This window comes from Sylvia atricapilla, chromosome 3 (assembly GCF_009819655.1).
Source record: "Sylvia atricapilla isolate bSylAtr1 chromosome 3, bSylAtr1.pri, whole genome shotgun sequence".
Lineage (NCBI taxonomy): Eukaryota > Metazoa > Chordata > Aves > Passeriformes > Sylviidae > Sylvia > Sylvia atricapilla.
The window spans coordinates 64,436,888-64,457,528 of NC_089142.1; the positions used below are offsets into that span (position 1 = coordinate 64,436,888).

The 20,641-nt window shown below is 39.7% G+C and overlaps 1 protein-coding gene across 5 annotated transcripts in view; it reads left to right on the forward strand.

The window, feature by feature from the left end:
- The window catches only part of MAP7 (microtubule associated protein 7), a 111,023-nt gene extending 90,683 nt beyond the window's left edge, over positions 1-20,340 (forward strand). For 4 of the 5 annotated variants that reach the window (XM_066315613.1, XM_066315608.1, XM_066315610.1 and 1 more), the window contains 10 exons: positions 946-1,055; positions 1,434-1,714; positions 5,240-5,423; positions 7,243-7,438; positions 8,932-9,033; positions 9,313-9,363; positions 9,460-9,517; positions 12,062-12,197; positions 17,571-17,797; positions 18,500-20,340. In XM_066315613.1, coding sequence (XP_066171710.1) covers positions 946-1,055; positions 1,434-1,714; positions 5,240-5,423; positions 7,243-7,438; positions 8,932-9,033; positions 9,313-9,363; positions 9,460-9,517; positions 12,062-12,197; positions 17,571-17,797; positions 18,500-18,510 — 1,356 coding nt within the window. In that variant the 3' untranslated portion in view covers positions 18,511-20,340. The remainder of the gene's footprint in view (positions 1-945; positions 1,056-1,433; positions 1,715-5,239; positions 5,424-7,242; positions 7,439-8,931; positions 9,034-9,312; positions 9,364-9,459; positions 9,518-12,061; positions 12,198-17,570; positions 17,798-18,499) is intronic. The other variant, XM_066315609.1, reaches the window with a different exon arrangement.
- Positions 20,341-20,641: the final 301 nt, after the last annotated feature.

Genomic DNA, 20,641 nt, shown 5'->3' on the forward strand with positions numbered 1-20,641 from the left:
GTTCTTCCTCTTGAGTCTTTCTGATTGCAAGAGGTTTGGGGTTTGGCTTTTTTTTCCTCTAAATTATAAAGAAGAAAGGTTGTTACTTTATGGTGGAAGAGGTGATATAAAACTGTTGTTAACATAAAATGAGGGAGTTAAGAGCTGTTTCCAGTAGTTGCATGATGAGGAGAATCTTTTGTGCTTCTGAAAACTTCTATATGAATTCAGCTTTTTACTTTATTGATATGAAAAAAGAATTTCTGATGCTCTGCTTTCAGTACTAATAAAGCAGATCCAATAGAGAGTTACTGCTAGCAAGCCAAAACTCTTGTTCATTGTAATGCATTTATTCTGGTTGTGTTTATATACATTTATTCTGGTTGTATGTATATATCTATACTTAAATATGGGAAGTATATAGATGGCTAAATTCTGATATATTGCCTTAAAAGAATAGGATAACTGGCATATCATATTTGGAAGCTTTGAGGACATCTGTGGTGTTCACTTGTAGGCGTGCACCCAAAATGTTGTGCAATATAGGAAGATTGTGACCAAGTGTGAGCCAAGGGCAGGGGGAGTTTGTTTTATGTTTTCTTTAAAAGAAATCCCGTGTTTATGGTAAGTAGTGGAAGGTACTCTGTGGCAATCAGCAAAGATCAAACTATAAAAGATAATATTTTTGCCTGTGCAAAATTAAGCCTGTGCAAATTAGCCCATTGCATCTTAGGACAGGAGAGAATTATTAAGAAGGATTCTTGTTGTCAAATGCATATCCACTGACAAAGATGGTGTCAGGTTACAACAGGTATATTAAGGAACTTGTTAAACAAGCTGTAGAAGCCACTGACTCAGCAATGCTTTTTCTCAGTCCCCCCTCAATTCCTCATCCTTAACTGAGCTTGCTTTGCTTTCTTTAGCTGTGTGAACTCTGACTTTGTCTTTTTGTTTGCTGAGCTATAGACTGACAAAAGAGAAAAGGACCATTTGTCATCCAGCTTCTCAGCCAACTTTAAAGGAGGTCATTTTACTTCCAGCCTCAAAGCTAGATCATCAGCACCCTCTCCAGTTTGGTAAGTCAAGTACATGCTTGGCTGGACATGAGCTATAGGCAGCTCTGATTGTTCTGTGAACTAAATGTGCAACAGGGCAAACTTCTTTCATGATGCAGCTGTTCTCTCTCTGCAATAAAAAGAGACAGTCCTGCTTTAAAAAAATCTTACTACTGCTCTGGAGAAGGGGCAGGAAAATACTTGGTTTCTTCCTTTCTGGCTGGGCTCATTGCTCATGCATCTGGAGAGTTGGAGAGAGGCACTTTGCATGAAACCAAATCAGTTGTTCCAGCAGTCCTGCTTGATAGAGAAACAGAGAAATGTTTTTATTTTTAGCTGCTGTGGTTGTAGAACTGATATATAGGTGGAAACCAGCATTGTCACTCTTTGATTACACAGGCATGCGTCAAAGTCTTTGCCTTTTTTGCCTGGCACACCGAAGCAGATAACTTCCCCACCTGGTTCCTCCAAAGTTTCCTCTGCTCAGACACGTCCTCCCTCTCCTGGCAACATCCGGCCAGTCAAAAAAGAGATCAAACCAGAGAGTGAGAAGAAAAGACCAGAAAAGGAGGCTGAAAAGGCCAATGAGGCCAGGACAGAAGAGAGTAAAGGAATTTCGGCAGGTGCTGGAGAACCTGCAAGTCAGGAACAGCTCACTGTCCAAGCAGAGCTAACTCAAGGTAAGAAGACATCCTACTTTAGGTTAAGGAATGTTTTGTATTTTTCCTTCCCTTTTTCTGAAATGATGTAACTTTCAGTAGTTTTCTGTCAAAGCTTAATCTGAATTCTTCACAACACTCCTGCAGATATATGTTCATTTTGAGGAAATTGTAGACAGGTTGAAGCCCTCCCGCCTCTAAGTCAAAACAACGTGCCAAGCTGCCTCAAACATTGTGGCTTCACAAGCCTCTTCTCTGCCCTTCTGAACAGGATTTCTTTTCCCCATATCACGATGTAGCTTCTTTAGAAACTGTTGAGGTAGAATAATAATGGTCTGAAGACTTAGTGGTACAGGAAGCCACCACATAAGGTTGTGTGAGCACTGAGAATGTCCAGTTCTGCTAGACACAGTGCACTTGTGCTGGTAACACTACTAGCTTATGTATAATATCGCAAGAGGACCATATCTCAGGAGAGATTAGCAGAATATGGTGGAATGCAAAGAACCAAGGAGAAAAGTAAAAAGGAATAGGGAGAATTTTTAAGGGAAAATGAGTTATTAAAAATAGTTAACAAACAAACAAGAAAACCACACCAAATCCTACCAACCCTGAAAAGCAGCAGTGCAGAAAAGGATGTACACAAAAAATAAAGGCTGTAAAGTATAGAAAGGGCAAAAAATGAATCTGAAAATGAAAAAATACAGATTTGTTCTAGCAGACATTTTAGTTCACTCTAAATATGGCATAAACTGTCTCTCACAGAAAGTCCAGCGTGACAACTGGGATACGCAAGTTTGGCTTAGTTAGGATTCTGAACTTAAAATTTGTAGACTTCCCTATAGTTATCTTTCAGATAAGAGTTTTAAGTATTAGTAATCTTGCATTTAACTGGAGCAGGTGGAGTTTGGTGAAAAAAAACTCAGATGAAAACTTCTTTTGTTTTATTGAGTTCTGTTACAGTAGTTCCTGTCTGATACCCAGGTCCTATAACAAAAGGTGCAACCCCACAAAAAGGGTGAATGGATGTATCTGTTGGCCATGGGCATGCAAAGAGATTTAATTGCCATCTTTTGTCTGCTTCCTTTTGAGGAGAAAACTTCCTTTTAAGACCATTTCAGAGATAGCACTGAGATAACTTTGCAAGTGTTTTCAAGTTATAGCTCTCCAGTACGAGGTGCAGGCCAGAGAAACCATCATGCTTGTTTGACTGTTTAGTTCAGGAGGAAGAGAGACTCCACTTCTTTGCAGCATCAGTTCATATTTGAGTTTTTGACAAGGTCTCTTAGTATTGAAACAGGTTATGTGTAATAAAGGTATTCAAAAGTCAAGCAGTTTGTGTTCACAGCAAAGAATACAAAGAAGAATACAAAGTGGAGACAAATGGAAGAGAAGGGTACTACAGTTAAAGTGGTGAGCAGCTCTTCAAATTGAATGTGTTTTCCCAAAGCCAGAGGAGGTGGTGGCTGGGACCAAAGATGGAGACCTCAATCAGAGCATTTTATGTGTGAGGTTATAGGATGGCTTTGTACAGCCCATGGAGGCCCCCGCTGCCAAAACTGAGTCGCTGGTTCAATTCAAGAATCTAGAGAGGTGCAAGTACAGCATTTGGGGTTAGAGGAATGCTGCTGATTCTCTTGGGACTGTGTTGCAGGTGAATACCACTCATGCCCTACAGGTAACAGCACTGGCCTTTCACTGCTTTGGCTCAGCTGCCTGCTGGCGCTGTGTTCACAGGAGCCAAGAGGTCAGCAGGTAGCAATTGCTGATGAAGCTGTTCAGGCTTTTGCAGGCAAATCTCACACACAACTTTACAAATGCCAGTGAAGCTTTAAGGGTCTTTTGGGTGTTATCTGTTCTGACAGCAGGGCAGGTGTGCATTAAGCTACTTGTTATGCTGCCAACGTCAGCACCTGAGGCAAGAAGTGAGCCCCAAGCAGCACAAAACTGTGCTCCCTTCAAAGCAACTATCCTGCCTTGGCCCATGTTAGTAACTTAAAAAGGGCTGATATGCAGGAACTCTGTCATATATACTGTTTACAATTACAAAGGCTCTCTGGTGTGTTCCTGGTCCAGGTTGTAATTGTAGCCTCTCATTTTCTTACCTTCTGTCCCCAAGGCTACTAAGAGCATGGCTCTTAATGGCTCCCAAGATTCAGAGTGATCAAATTGCTTACCTTTTTATATTTCAACATCCCAGAATTTTTTGAGTTCCCAGCTGCATCTTGGAGGTTAGCCCAGGTCCAGACTGTTCCCTGGGGTTCGGCTGAATACCTGTTTTGGTAATGTGAGAGAAAAGTGCTAAACTGTGCCAGCTCACCTCAAGGCTAGAGAACAGGCCCAGGCACTCTTTAAATTGCTGGTATAGAAGTATCATTTGAATTCACAGTCAAAGCCCTGAAGCAGTTATACAAAGACCTCTGTAGTTTTTAGCTGATAGAAGCGGAGAGCAGTGAAGTCAACAGATGGGAATTCAGCACAGAAAACAACTGAATTTATGTTTGTTCTCATGATGAAGTATATATAGGATGGGGGGGATCAGGGAGGAAACCCCTCTTTAGAAGTTGTTAGTGAGGTTAGGAAAATTGTCACAACCCAGTGTATGGTTAGAAATGCAATTTAAAGATCATCTGCTTGCTGTTCCTTATGAGTTATTTTACATGTATATTACTAGGACCAGAATCTGATTTCATTGACAGTTCAAAGTCTTCCCTCTCCCATGTTTGCCTGCATTACCAGATGGGATTATTCCAGGAATATTTCCTGATGTTAGCTTGTGTGTTGGTAATGGTCCCTATTGCCTAGAGAAAAGGTGATGAGTCACGCTGTACTGTGCTAGAGAATGCCAGGCAAACTTACAGAAATATGAACTAATCTTTTACTTGAAAAAAAACCTGTGACATCTCTGCCTCATGGACAAAGCTGGCCCTGAATAAAGAATTGGTATGAAGGCACTACTGAGATTTGAACACAAGCCACGGTGCACCAATAGTAGCAAAATTTAAAAAGCTGTGTCCCATGAGTTGCCTCAGGTTGGAGCAGCTGCAAAACCGATGGCAGCTGGTGTCCTTCCCTTGGTGTAGATCACTTCAGACAGTTGATGTTTGAGATCAACAAGTCACCAAAAGTGACTATCACCAAAAATTCTGGCTCTGATCTTCAGATGCGGATGATCAGACGGAAGAGAAGATAATGTTGCAATGTTTTATTTTGCTCTTCAAGCAAAATTGAGCAAGCTTAAGAAATGTGATGGTAGGAACTTGCTGAGTCAGCATAACTCGTTAAGTACCTGTCAGCATTTGTTTTGACAGAAAACTTGATTTACACTTTCAGCTGCAGGTGCTTTCACAAACCCTGCAAAACCAAACTTCCCTGAAGGTATGTGAACCTCTAGCATCTAGAAACATCTTCCCCTGAATCATTTAAAAAAAAAGCACATAAGCTTGAAAACACTTTGCAGTTCATTTAAAAGTATTTTCTGTTCAGGAGAGTGACATCTTGGCTACTGTGTCTGTACAAACTAATTTTCTTTCCCATTTGTTTCAGCAGCCAGCCCATCCCTACCTTCTGCTCCACCAGCTCTTTCTGCAGCCCAAGCCGCGCCCAAGCCCTCGGCAGGTACCACTGACCCTGAAGAGGCAACAAGGCTGCTGGCGGAAAAGAGGCGCCTCGCCCGGGAGCAGCGGGAACGGGAGGAGCAGGAAAGGAGGGAGAGAGAAGAGCTTGAAAGGTAATTCTAGGCCTCTGCAGTAGAGAAGATATGTTTTTAACAGCTTCTTGTGCGTGTTCTGCTGTTACATTGTTATAAATGAAGCACAGCACTGAAGTGCAAGAGACAGGAGTACCTGCCCAAAACTGTATTTTCCTGTTGGGTTTTTCCATTAGTGCAATATATACCTAAGCAGATCTGGAACGTTAAAACTTATTTTAAGTAGTAGCTTTAAAATAGGACAGGAGGAGAGACCAGATCCTTGAAGTTGTGATTTGTTGTTTCCCCCGAGATTAACAAAGCTGCACTTTTTTGTTCCAGCTAGAGAATTCTGCATAGCTGTTTTCAACTTGTGATCAGCACAAAGTCTCTTACTTTGAGTTGTAAGATCTTCATTGTGGGTAGTGTCCAGCTGTTGTGACTTAGACCTCTTTGTTTTCTCCTGTACACACAATAAAGGCACCCCCCACACCCTCCCAACAGTTTTGGAGGGTAATGTTACACCTCGCTTTCTAATAGCAAATGACTGGCCTATCTGGATACTCATGACTGGCTACAGCACAAATTGAGTGGTCTTTTAGGGGCTGCCATGCCTCTGGAATTTGTTGGACATCTTTAACCACTTTGCTGATAGGAACAAGGTAAACCAGTTCAAATAGCATGGCTTTCCAAAAGGATTACAACGCTGACCCTCTCAAAGAGAGTTTTAAAGAAAAAACACTGCTGTGGCATAAGAGTAATATGGTGAATAAACACTAAGACAGAAAGATTAAAAAAAGAAGTAAAGAATAATTAGCTTTCACAGTGAAAGGAGTTTCCAGTGTCCGTGCAGTGCCTTCATAAGAGAACTTGGAAGGGGTTAAGGCCACTGAAACATGTTGGTCTTCAGTGAGATAAGTGAGTTGTGAACAGATTGAGACACACCTTATGTTGCTATGCTACAAAATGGAAGCTGAATTGCTGTACTGATAAACATAAAGGAATGTGTATAGGAAATAATCCTAACTTGACTCCTGGTGTTGGTCTCTGGGTGATTTACTTCTGAGGGAACAGATCTTGTTTGGAATTGAATATATAAAAGTATCAGGTGAGTCATGGTTGACATAGTAAACGAACTGTTACAATATAATAGAAACTAAAATGAAAATGTCATTCTATATAACTAATCAGATAAATATACGTTTTGAATGCTGAGTTCTATATTTTTTAGGTAGTAAAATTAGTAAAACTAGAAAAATAAGTGCATACAGACATCAAGGAAGATCACAAGTATAAAGCAGTTCTCATATGAAAATCTACTAAACAGATGGGGATTCTTCAGCTGGGAAGATATGCTAAAAAGTCCTAAATAATCTGCGAAACATCAAAGGTGAAGGGGAAAAGTTACTCACTTCATAATGCAAGAATGAGAGGCCATTAGTAAGGTTAGGACATAACCTTCAAAAATCGGCAGAGTTATATTTTTTTAATCAAGGAATCGTTGCCATGAGGTGAGATGGGTGCTAAAAATGCACACTGTTTCAAAATAGGAGTATATTAAATGGCAGAAAGGAGTGTTTTGCAAAATGTATTTATCAAAGATACTATTTCTGAGTCAGAAAGTATGCAAGTTGTAGATTAGGTAGTGGTATCATGGAGAAGTATTGATGTTGCATTGAAGAGTTTTTTATATTCCACAAAGCTTCATGCTTGGCCCCTATGGGAAGCAGGACAGCTTAGAAATAGGACAGCAGTGCATGCTTTATCAAGCTGGGAAAGCAGTGCTGGACCAGGAACCTGTTGGTTTGGCTTTTCTCCTTACTTCTATTATGTTTTTCTTATGCTTATTTAATGATTGCAGACAAAAGAAAGAAGAGTTGTCACAGAGGATAGCTGAAGAAAGAGCTCGCCGAGAAGAGGAGGAAGCTCGCAGACAAGAAGCAGAAAAGCAAAGGAAGGATGCAGAGGAGCGGGAAAAGGAGGAACGGCTGCGCCGCCAGGCAGAAGAGAGAGAGCAGCAGAAGGAGAAAGAAGAGATGGAGCGCATTCAGAAACAAGTATGCTTCCCTCTGGGAATTTCTGGGCCAGTCTAGCTGGCAGCAAAGTGGGTGAAGCAGCAGCTTTTACATAGCACCTGAATTAGAGCAATATCTAAAATTTAAACACTATCTGAAAAGTATTGGGGCTGATTTCATTCCATAGAGTAATTCAAAGAGTAGAGATATTTCTACTTGACAAAAACATGTGGTGGGGGGTTGAGATTTGGAGTTTATTTTCCTCTCTCCCTTTACAAGGTATACAGAACAAATCCTTTCTTATTCCTCGTAAATTGTGCAAAAAAAAATCAATAGAGTTGTATTGGGGAATTTTGATAAATGCTGTTATACCAGAGAATTCTTTGTCTCAACAATTACAGCAAGTCCAGATGCAAAGATAACTATTCACTGTGTTGGACATATACTACTGCTGAGTTCTAATCCTATGTCAAATACTGCTTTTGTGTGGGGCTGGTGGGAAATGATAGTTTTAATCAAACCAAGGAGAACCTTTATCTAGCCCAGTACTCCTGAAATCAGAGTACCTAGTCGAAAGACATAAGATAATAGATAAAAATTAAGTTTTTCAAGTGCTTTCATTTTTGATAATGTTGGTTTACTGACTTCAGGAGAGGCTGTGGTAAGCATTCTGGATAGGATTCTTCTCTTCTCACATGTCCTCTTCCTTCTTGCATGTCCTTTATTCTTCAACAATCCAACACTTCAATTTGCCTTGTAGACACGAGGTTTTCTTCTGGTGTATAACCATATGCTTCTGATAATAAATGTTTAAAGGATTGTGTTAGTGAATATGGCTGAGAAATTCCCTTCTTCTTTTCCAGAAGATGTGTGTGACTTTCTTTGAAATGATAAACTTGAGGCTTAATTCAGTTTAGCACTCAGAGATAGCACATGGCCAAGGCTTTTTCGGATGTTATAGATGCAAAAAATGATCTATTGTAGCAGTTCCATCATATAAGAGTGTAATGGTCAGGGAGCAAGGCCCCTCTACAGTATATTCCAGACAAATTATGCATTTCATTAAAAAAGCAGGAATGGAAAGTTTGTGCAAATGGGCCTGTGGCTGTTTGCACTTGGTCTCGTTAAACAGTTACTCTGTTGGCCAAACAAAACATTCTACCGCATTTGTTATACTCTCAAAAATATCCACCACACAAAACACGGGCCTATGTAATACTTTCCTGGCTGTTGTTTTAATGCTGAAAGGTAGAAAATTTATTCCTTATTTGTCATCTGGTGTGTTCTGGAACAGGCACAGAACCAAACATGATGTCCATTGTTTAGTTATTCTCTCTTAATGCTACACAAAACATGGAGATTAATCAAGAAATGTGCAATTCCATCTGAAAAGATTTTTGATGGCAAAAGATTTTTGACACCCTGAAAAGTGTCTTTTCAGGGTGTTGTAGATACATATAATTAGACATAGACTATAAAACTGTCCTTAAATGGTAAATTATTCCTCACTTTTTTTTCTTTTACCACCAACACAGAAAGAAGAGGAAGCTCGCCTGCGGGAAGAGGCCGAGCGGATTCGATTAGAACGTGAAAAGCATTTCCAAAGAGAAGAGCAAGAGCGCTTGGAAAGGAAGAAGGTAACTCAGTCCATGCAGAGAAACTGTGATTGCTTTTGCCTCAGCAGTCTGTTTCCACCTCAGCAGTAGGAAGTAAATGATATAGATGTGCTCTCAGAGAGGCTGCAGTCCTCATTGGCCTGATATGACAATGAAGGGAATATTGCCAACAGTAATAAATAATTCATTTTTTTGCAATAAACAGATACAGCTGATAATGATAAGCAGTTGTGGTTTGGGGGAAAGATATTAAAATTAATGCCAGCAAACATTATTTTACCCCTTTACATTTCATTGTAGAGGCTTGAGGAGATCATGAAGAGAACTAGGCGTGTAGAAGCTGTAGATAAGGTCAGTGCTGCTACTTAATATGTGCAAATATTGAACACATTTCTGGTTTTTTCCCTAGTGCCATTTTTAATTTACCAAACTGTGCTTCCTTTGTAGAAATCCAATGACCAGCAAAATGGACATATATCAAAGGCAAATATTACTGGAGAAGCAGGTATTGTTTAACTGTGCCCTGAGCACAACAGGTGAATAAATAAATGCCTACTGAGCACAATGATTTGAGAAACAGTTCTGAAACTTGGCACACTAATTGCAGTTAAATCTATGAGAGGAGTATAAATTAAATCTTAGCAGACAAAAATTATTTAGCCTTTCTGTATAGGTAGTTAGCCATTACTAAATGAATTCAATGTTTTAGCAACTTTGTCACATTAGTGTTTAACAAAAGAAATTTGCTTAACAAGTTTAATTATTTATAAAGTGAAAAGAAATTATTTTGATTTGGATCACAAAGTAAACTGATTCTACAATTTGTTTCTTATATTATGTCAGATCTGGTTGTTGCAGATTTACTCAATTTTCTTAAAGGATTATTTCTTCTTAGTCATCAAAACAAAGTGTTCATTGTTCTAAACATCACTCTGTGACTTCTTTCTTCCACACCTGCTGCCTTATTCACTTGGTCTTTATTTCTTCTTTCGACAAAATTGAGCTACTACAAAAGCTTAGTCTTGTCACGCCCACACTCTTAGGCTTTCCTTCTACTCCACTCCCTCTATCTTTATTTCTTTTTAGGTAATCTTCTGTATAAGACTTTAATACTTATAATAAAGGATGAAAAATAAAATGTAGCTTATATTCAACAATCACCACGTGTGAATTAGCACTTTTAAAGATACTGAAGTCAAGCTATCAAATGGCTTATCCTATTGTAGTGTAACAAATTAAATTACATTAATCTTTTTCTCCTTTGTATTTGGGTTGAGTAACAGGGAAGACAGCAGCACTGACTGATGGATGACTTTTTTCCTTGATTTTTAAAGTGAACACTATAATTAATACTGTCACAGAAACCTTTTTGATGCAGACTTCATCACCTGTGTTTGTTATTTGTTTACATATTATCTCAGGGAAAAAAGTTTGTGAGCTACTAATACAGGACTCATCTGGGATGCCAGCTTTGTCTTCAGGCACTGTTAAAGGTGTTAATAAACCATTTAAAGAATTTCTAAAACTATAAAGGGTTCCACAACCTTTGGCTAGTGCTTTCCCTCTAGAGATAGATGAGAAGTAGTCTTCTATCAGTTTCCTAAGGCAGAGGAGACTTTGGACATCCATTTCCCTAGGGCCAAGGGAAGGCTGGAGTCCTTGAGTGACTGAATAAAGAGGAAACTGCTCTCAGCCTCAGGGCTGCTCTACTGTTTGACTTTGCATTATCTATATATGCCATTGAGATAAAGGTATGGATTAATGGGCATTTTCTGGCCACATTAATTTCCATATTGCATTTGAACAGACCTCTGACTCTCCACAAGCAGTTAGTTTGTAAATTTTTTTTAACAAAATAAAGTTTTGTGGGTTTTTTTGTTGTTGTTGTTGTTGTTGGTTTGTTTTTTTGTTTTTGGTTTGTTTTTTTTTTTTCCTTAAGTCTTACTGTTTGCCAGAATCTCAGGAGACATTTATAGGAATGGCCAAATCACACAATTAAAAAAAAATCTGTCACCTTTTGGTCATTTGTTTGGCCTCTGCCTCAAAATATAAGGTTGTTCCACATTTCCAAAGCAGAACAACTTTTTCTTCTGCTTTTTCCTTCACAACATTAAAGCAAATATATCTTTCTGTTATTCCATTTGTAGAAGTACAGACACTTCTATTTCTTGTATCTTCCATATGAAAACTTGCCAAAGATCAGACAAAGACATTCTGTATAAAAGTCTTCAGCCCAAACATTTGAGTACAGTGAAATAAAGCAGCTGAAGGAGGGACTTACCAGATGAGGTTTTGGGTAATGTAGATAAATGTGTCCAAGCCTATGAATACTGAATTGTCCTTGCAATTACTGTAGCAGATGTTAGCAGGGTGGGGTGCAGTTGCTTCCTCTTACTGACCTGTATATGAATAGAGCGACTCTAGATACAATGCAGAAGGCTGTGTTTGTACTTTAAAAGAAAACCACAATGCAGGCCAGAAACATCCATCACGTGGTCTGGGCATAAGGGACAAGGATAATTTCATTTTATGTTGCTCTCTGCAGTGTTTTATAGTACTAATTTGGTACTTACTGAAAGAAGTGTCCTTCCCAATGGAGTTTTTTTTTTTTTCTTGATTTCCTCGAGTCACTGGAATCAAGAAATGCCAGTGTATGGAATTATTAATGTCCAAGTTTTACTCTATTCCATTCTCTATTGCTTGAAAAGTGCCAGCGTAACATTCTATCAGATACAAAAGAGGCTACTCTTTTTGCCCACTGGCTTATGTATACTGCAGTCATGCATATGATTATAAAATGTTTATTCTTGTTCAGAAAGCTATGCCTTTGAAATCTGTGACATTTACTTTGGACCTGAAGCAGGCTTTGTGTGCCGAAAAAGTTGACAAAGGAGATGGGGCTGGGTAAAGAGGGCAAGGAGGGGTGTGAGAACCGTGTATTTTTTAAAACTGTAACTCGGCTGTGCGGGTTTTGTAGCAGATATTTTACCTTAATCTACAGGGTAGATGCTGCAGCTTGGTCTTATGCAAACCTGTTTTCTTTGCCCAGTCACAGCCAGTCCTGCCTGTCCCCCAGAGCCTGCAGCAGGGCCCCAGCAGGCGGGGCTGCCTCCACACAACGGGACTCCGGCCACCTGTCCGCACCTGGGGACGCCCCAGCAGCAGCCCCCCGCCACTGTGGACAGGTAAAAAACCATTGCCAGGCGTCAGGGGGCCGTGCTTGGAGAATGAGGGCTGCTAGAGTAATGAATTGTATACAGATCCATGATTACATGTATACATGATCCATGTATACAGATCCAGATTCATTAGCTAAGTAAGAGGCAACGGTTCAATCTGCCCACAATTTTCTGAATTCAAATAATAATATGGTGCTTTCAGAACTGGATGTTTTGATTTGTAACCTGCTTGAAGTATTAGCAGGTGGTGTTGTAGATATGTCCTTGGTGTGAGATATGGGACTAGTCACTTTGGTTATGCATTTAAAAAAAACACCTTTGTTCCTCATAAGGAGTATTTGGGGAGGCAGATATTATACCTTGGGAGCTCTCTGTAGCCACAAAGCAAGTCACTCAGACTTTGAGAAATTGTTGAAAAGCTCAGTATTGAACTGAGTGACATCCGTTACATAAGCATGAGCTGTCAGTTATTTTAATTTTAGTGATGCAGAAAGCCAAATAGTCTCACAGTCCTTTCATGTTTTATGCAGGTAGTGCCAGAATATGCATGGAAAAACTTGAATGTGGGAAGCCATTGTGCAGCCTGTAATGGACAGTATGCTTCAGGGTGTGATTGGCACTAATTGAAGGAGGAATTTGCCCTTTCTCGATCCCTCCATCTGCCTGGGGGATCTTAGCCTGCTGTCACGCTGACAAGGATGCTCCTGCTGAGGGAAGTTCTGTCAGTGACACTGAGGTGCACTGGATGAGCTGCACAGAGCTGCCTCATAATTGTCTTGGGCAGCTATTAAAATGTTAATCACTCTCAGCCTTACAAGCACCTTGATGTTTGAAACATAAAATGTGCCACACTAATGAGTGCTGTCCTGTACATTATAATCTGTGTGGAAGGAACCTCAGAATGCCCTTAGTGAAAAATGAATAAATGAGATTGAAGAACACTGGCAAAAGTAGGAAGAGCATGTAAGGTTGTGGAAGGGAAAACTGGCATGCCAGGTTGGACTGTGTCTGCTTCAGAGGTACATCAACAGTGACTGGGAAGGAAGGTGAAGCCTAGAGCACTTGGTAGTGTCCCATAGATTTTATCACATAAAAAGCCACAGGTAAAAGCCACAGGTGCCAACACCACTGCTCCTGCATCTTGTGCTGTGATTGTCTGGCATCCAGATGGTAGCACACACAGGGGCACTGGGTGCAGGTTGTCTCCTGAGTAAGCACCTCACTCCAGCCCTCACCAAGATTTGGCTTTGGTCTGAAAAAGACTTTGTCATGTTTTAAGGGCAAGAGTGCTGAGATACCTGACTAGAAGTTAAAAAGGTGTTCCCTGGGGAACTTGTGTCGTGTGCTTGTGTGGGTGAGAGGATGGAGTGATGCAGAACCCTACACCTGCCTGATCCATAGCCCACTTACAGATTTTTGTTTGTACTCAATTCTCTGATTCTTTGCCCAAGATGGATCATGCCTACTACTTCTTAGAAAAAGTTATTTCAGTGCAGTGGTTTATGTTATAGTATTTTCCTTATGGTACTTACTCTCTAATTCCTCTTTTCTGTGCTGCTTTCTACAAACACTTGGAATGCAGTGCAAAATGCCTCAGTGAGTGCAGTTCACCTCACTTGTCTCCATCCTGTGTGCATGCAGCTGGGTCTGGGTAGGTTAGATAATCAGTTTTTAGAAATATACAGTTGGTCCGGGTGATTGCCTTCATATCTTGTCCTGGAAAATAAACCTCCTCATTGCTGACTGGTTTCAGTGCTGTTGTCTCAGTGGATTAAAAATAAGCACCATTCATTTAAACAATCCAGAAGTCTGGGATCCTTTTTGCTGTTAATGTCTATTTATGTCTCCTCTGCAAAAATCCTCTCAATAAATGAGGTGACTGACATTGTCCTTCAGATCAGAAATAGCAGCTGTGAAAATATTTTGGCATTTTGGCATTTTTCAAAGGCCTGCAAATCTATTTTTTTTTCCTATTCAGTGTTAATGAATGATCGGAAACAGATATACTGAATTCTGGCCTTCTTTATTTTTAGTCTCTTCAAATTCTAATTTCAGGCTGTGCCTACATAGAGTTTTGGCTAAAATTATCTACAACAGATACAGTTTTCAGTAATTTTAATTTTTTTTTGATTTTCCAGTTCCATAAATTAAACTGGCTTCTCTTTTCTCAACATCCTGCAGTCTATCTTGTTAATATTGATGTGTCCAGGTCAAAATGTGAAGCTGCAGAGATACTTTTCAGCTGCCATGGAGATGTCCTTCAGATGCTTGCAAGACTGTTATGTTTGGAAATGCACTCTGAACAACTCAGGCAATTTCTTTTCCTCTATTACATAAGTGTCTTGCTACATGCACACTTATGGAATATGTTAGGATGCCAAAATTATCCAGTTCTTTCTGCAATATTCTATGCCTGAAAAGGCTATCTTTGGTGTTGCATTAGACACTTGGACAACATTAAGAATGTAACATAAGACAGTAGGAACAGCTGTAGCAGGTCAAACCCCTTTTTTATTTTTTTGTTTTCTTTGTTTTAATGGCCTGTAGCACAATGTAAAGAAAAAAAAAAAAAAAAAAAAAAAAAAAAAAAAAAAAAAAAAAAAAAGGTAATTACCAGGAGATCCTCTGGCCAATGAAAGGTTGCTAGGCATTGTGGTCCAAATGTGACCATAGGCTGAAGTAGTCCCTAAGCTGCTAATTACCAGAAGCTGAAGGGCATACCAATCTCCTAGGAATTTATCTAATCTCCTTTTGAGCTTGTGGCCTCTAAGATGTCCAGTGGAAATTAATTCCACTGTTCTATTTCCCCCTTTGTTTTGTCTAAATTTGCTCCTTTAGTAATTAGGTGGATCAAACAGCACAGAATCTTGAAGATTTTATACCACAAAATTTAGAATATTTATAATTCTGATTTCCTTTTCTGTACCCACTTTGTGATTGTAGACTCTGTCTCAAAAGACATTGTTCAAGTCTGAACGAATCTTGCTCTAACTCCATGTGTAATACTGGCAGTGGAATGACACAGAAATATGAAGAATTATTTATTCATTAAGTCAGCTGATAAATTGGGTAGAAAAATTCTGTTTGCAGAAGCAAGAGGCTTCTTCATTGCTCTAATACTTGTTGAACTACAGTGATGTTTAATTTATATGAATGAGCAGTTGCTCTCTTCCCACCTCTTTTTTATCCCATTCATCAAACTTGGCATGTTATCCTAGCTCTGGTATGGTTATTGGCAGTAAACGAGGATAAAATAAGTAATAGATTATAATGAATAATAACCTAATGGTCCTACATGACAGAGCAGGTTTTAATAGTCCTAAAGCATTTCACAGATTCTGCTCCTCATCTTATGGATGTGGGTCTCTGGCACAGAAGGATGATGTGACTGAGGAGTCTGTGACTCCCCCAGGCAGCCAGCAGGGTTTCTGTGCCTGCTGTAAAACTCAGTACAGTGAAACATATTTTTCACTTTGAAATTTGCCCAGCATATTCACAGTTGAAAAAAAGGGGAGTGCCTTCTGAAAAAGAACTGGTGATGGTTTGAAAAATTGGGAAGGCTTGATATGATCACCAGCATGTGATTCTCACAGGAAATCTGGGCTTTGGATAAAGCATTGCCACTTTCAAAAGAGTAATGATTTTTTTTGTCTCTTGGGGAATACTGTAAAACAATTATTTAATTGGTTGTGCAAAGTTGTACACACAAAGAAGATGACAAATGAAAATATACTGTATGCCAATTATAAGCAGGTTTCTTTTTAAGACTGGTAAATGTGCTGTCAGAAAATTAGCCTGTGAAACTAAGCCACTTGCTGAGAAACGGTCTGAGGAAATTGATAGGTAGTTTCAATGTAGGAAAATTGCATCTGTGCCTTTGTGGCTGAAGCATTTCCAAACAACTTGAGTAGTTGTGATGTGGTCCAAACAGGGAACCCATAGGTACCCATGATTGTCAGGATCAAACTGTTCAGGGCTTTAGGAAGCACTTTGTTGTATTTCTCTGGGGAATGGTTTTTTCCCCAGGGCCCCTGGAGCTTGCAACCCTATAGTTTGACCCTTCCTTCCTTTCTGGACCTAATTGGCTGAGTTCCAGCCATCCCCCCTGGCAGGAGCCTTGATAAGGTCCTGCTCTTCCTCTTCTCGCTCTCTTACCTCCTGGGGCCTCCTCTTACCTCCTGGGGCCCTGCCTCCTACCCTCTGGGCCCTTGCCTCTTGGCCCTCCTGCCTTCGCCTCCCCGTATGGAATAAACGTCTTGGATCAACCCTGGGGGTAAGAGCCTCTTTTGGAATCTTTTGCCCTGGTCCCCTCGAAGCATTTCCCCCAAAGCCTCCCAAGAAACAGAGCTAGCCCCGGGGGGCTGCGGGGGAGTGCTTCAGCACTTGTGAAAGGTCATAAGATTTTTGTGTATTGTTGAGTGTGTTCACTTGCTTGAGAAGCTTATGTCCCATTACTGTCATCCTATTCACCAAAGCAACACCTTAGTTTCTCCTCTCTGGCAGGATAGGACATGCCACCTGCAGAGTCAGATGGATTTGACAATGCAACACCTAATAAAGGGGTTGGGAGGGGAGGACCAAGGCTGTGAGACATGAGCAAGTATCATCCAGGGAGAGTACATGTAAATGCAGTGTCTGTGCTTGTGCTGCTCTTGGCTGGGGCAGATGTACAAGACTTCGCTCATAAGGTATCTCTGGCACATGGGAGATGGAAAATGAAAGTGCAGATTGACATGAGGGGTTCTGGGAGAGGGCTCTCTCGGCCTAGACCTGATCAACAGAAGAAGTGTGGAGATGGGTGGTGCCTTGATCCTAAGATCTTGTATGGGAGAAGGGACTGAAAGGAGCACTGTATTGACCAAGGGAGTTTTTTCTCTGGATAAGTGGCATATAGAAGAAGCTGTTCCAGAATTGGTAGCAGAAGGTGATCCAATAAATAATAAAATAACAGTGATCTAACCCAAGGGCAATACATTGATTTGCAATAACAGGAACAAAGGTTATGAGATCTGAAAAAAATGTTAGGGGCTGTGAATTGTATTATGAGAGTGGTTTCAGGTAGTGCTGCAGAGGTTTCCTTACTGATTCCCATTGCAATTGCTTCTCAGACTGCAGGGTCCGCATAGCACCTTGTAGTTCTGCCTGTCATGTAGCCAAAGGTAACTACTCTCCCATGGGTTTGAGGGAAGCAATACCAAGTACTTGGCTGAAAAACCAGTTTTTCCTACTGTGGTAGAAGGATAGTTTTGTTTTCACTGGCTAAAAGAATGCTTGGGATTGATGCTGACTTCTCTTCCATTTGTACTCTTGCTTTGAGGATGACTAAATTTCTGTTCTAGATAAAGTACATAAGGAAAAATGCCTATGTTTCTCTTTCAGCAATCTCAATCCAGAGGAAAACGCAAATGAAAATGGAATGTCTATGCAGAATGATAACTTTGAAGAGATCATGAACCTGCCTGTTGGTTCCAAACCATCCCGGCTGGACGCTATGAACAATGATGGAAGCAATAGTCCCGAAATTCCTTTGAATCCAATTCTAGCCTTTGAAGATAAGGGGACTCTTTTGCCTCAGGTAGACAGTGTTCAAACACATCAAACAGCAGGTAGGTTTGCTGTGGTTCACTAACACTTGTAAGCTGTTGTAATTTACAGAGGTCCCAGAGCTCTCAGTTGATTCATTAAAGCATTTTTAAACTCTATTTTTTTTTTTCCTATTTAAACCCTGTTTATATTTTAAACAAATTTAAATTACCTGGGGACAGGAGCACGTCTTGTTATAAAGCTATGCCTGCCAAATACATACAGATGAAGTGCAGTGGTGGTGAGGCCTTATAATTTCCTGGATGAGGGCTTCTCACGTGCACTTTACTTTCTGCCATTTGAAGTTGCTTGGAAAGGTTTGCCCTGTGGTTTGAAATAGAAGTGACAGGTGCTATTCTGACCTTATGGTCAGCAGTTGGGTTCCAGTTTTGCAAGTGCAAGTGCTTGACATGCACATGGAGAAGGGGAGTTACTACTTTTTAAAAACTGTCTTTTGAAATTCTGGATGTGCTTTCCTCATCAAGTTCTTGCAGGCATTGAGGGATTGTTTTCAGGACACTGGATTTTTCTGAATTATGTAATAACTTTTCAAGAATATTAGGTAAGCAGATACTAATTTAGCAAATAAATTGAGATAGCACTTTATTTTTCTCTGGCCTAAAAATGCAAGGAAAATCATCTCACATTAAAATAATTGCATAAGAACATAACATTTTGAAGGAAGAATTGCCACTCTGACCTGTCATGTTTACCTTCTGTTTTAGAAGTGATCTGATTGTTTCTTCTGAAGAACCAAAGGTGATGTGAGCATCTCTGCAGTCTGTGGAGTTTCTTCCATGCTATGAAGGAGTGGGGTTTTTTTCTCTCCAGTTTTTTAAAGATTTGTTGAATATCTTTTTTGGAAGGACTTTAGTAAAACCAGCAGAAGAAATGAGGGCAATAGACTTGGATCACCATTCTAATAGCTTTCATCACTAGAAAAATCATGCTTCATGTGCGTTACTTAATATGGCTATTTCCAACAAGCTTTTTTTGTTAGTAAATGAATATTTCTGCATTCCTTAAGACACAAGACACTGGAATCTGAAAGTAACAGGCTGATTTGGGTGGTGGGACTGATTCTTTTTTGTTTTTAAAAAAGGTGGGTGTTGGTTTAAAAGGCATAATTGTAAAATTGGCAAAGAATCTTTTACACTTCGTGGTTCTAATACTTGAAAAATAAATGCCTCATTGCTCTACAAGTAGAGTCAATGGGGTGTTTTATTTAAACCTGTTGGTTTAAATGTTATTGCAGAGAACTCTAATTATGGGGGCAAACTATAGGCTTCTGTATCAGGTTCTTGTAAATGTAAATCCTACAGGGACATTCTGTAAATTGAGATGTCACTATGATCTTCTCACATTTTCTCTAAAAACACAAAACAAGACAGGTTTTAAAATGTGAAAATTTGAAAGCGTTATTTTTTCATGGACAAGAGGAAAACCTATTGTTCTTCTAGATTATGTATTTATGAATTTTGCTCAGTACAGAAATAAATCATTTAATTGAATAAATTAGACAAATGTGGCAAAAAAGATACTGCAAACTTGATTTTTTTTAGTTACATCCATGTTCACAATACTATAAAAGATGTGTATGCATATGTGCACACACGTGTGCACACACATACAAGGAAATACCTTGTTCTGAGTCCTGTAAAATTGCTGCTGTTCCCAATGATGGAAGACTTTTCCTTTGCCTTATCAGACTATTGAAGACTGTGTGAAACCTGGAATATTTGAGTTTTGGATGATTATGATGCAGGTTTGGGGATTTATGGGGTTTGCTCGTTTCAGAGCAAAAGGAAAATGGTCATTGTGCTTTTTTATGTAGTGTGTGGTTTTTATAAAGCAGTGCAGTTTGAGTGGTAAGAGGAGCGATGCGGGTTGCTTTCTCTTTAGTTTGATGCTGATTTCTACTGTCATTCATTGTTCCATCCCACACTTTTGGTTGCTGTTGTGCAGAACTGTAAAATCTTGCACGTTTTTGTGCTTTGCTAAACAATGCTGTTGGAGGCAGAGCTCGCTCTGGGTGTTTGAGTTGGAAGCATCGCTGAAGGCTTGGGGCATTGCTCTCTGAATCAGTGAGAAGATCCTTGGGGAGGGGAAATGGAGGTTCATGGGCTCTCAGCTCCTGCTAACAGAGAATGTACCATTAAGATTGATGCACTTGCCTTTAGTGAGCACTGAGTGAGGCCTCTAGGAAGCTGTGCAGAAAGTCTGTGCTAGCAGAAGAAATCCTCTGAGACAAAAGCCGAAGAATTTTTGAAGAAATTCCTGCTGCTGCCAAGTGTTCATCTTATTGAGGAGATGGGATAAAAGCAATGGAAATAAAATGAAAGAGACTTCATCTGCCAGAATATTTATGGAAGGGAAAAAACCAGCCATTCAGTCAGAGTGTTTTCAATAGTAACTTGTGACACAGTAAAATGAATTGAGTTCCTTTCTTGCTTTCTTTAGTTTTCCATGTACATAGCCACAATATTTTGAAGTGTCCAAAATACGTAGTTTTTCTTTAAAAATATATATAGCATGTAAGTACCAAATAAAACTTGTTTGAAATATTTATTTCTACTTATATTTTCATTTTCTTGCATAATTGAAGGAAGGGCCCATCTCTGAAGGAAAACTCTTCTTGATACTCATGGTCTGCTTAAAACTTTGCTTCAGGTTTTCTCTAATTTCTTTACTAAAAAATCAGTACAGACTCACTTGCAACAAAAAAGAGAGCAAAGAAATAGGTACTTACATTTAGCTTCAGTTTTAAGTCTTAGGATTCATTTATGACCAGGTTGAAATTATATTGATCTTGAGCTATTTAGAGTTGGTTAATAAATTATGCTGGTCTGTTTTTTGGGAGACCAGCA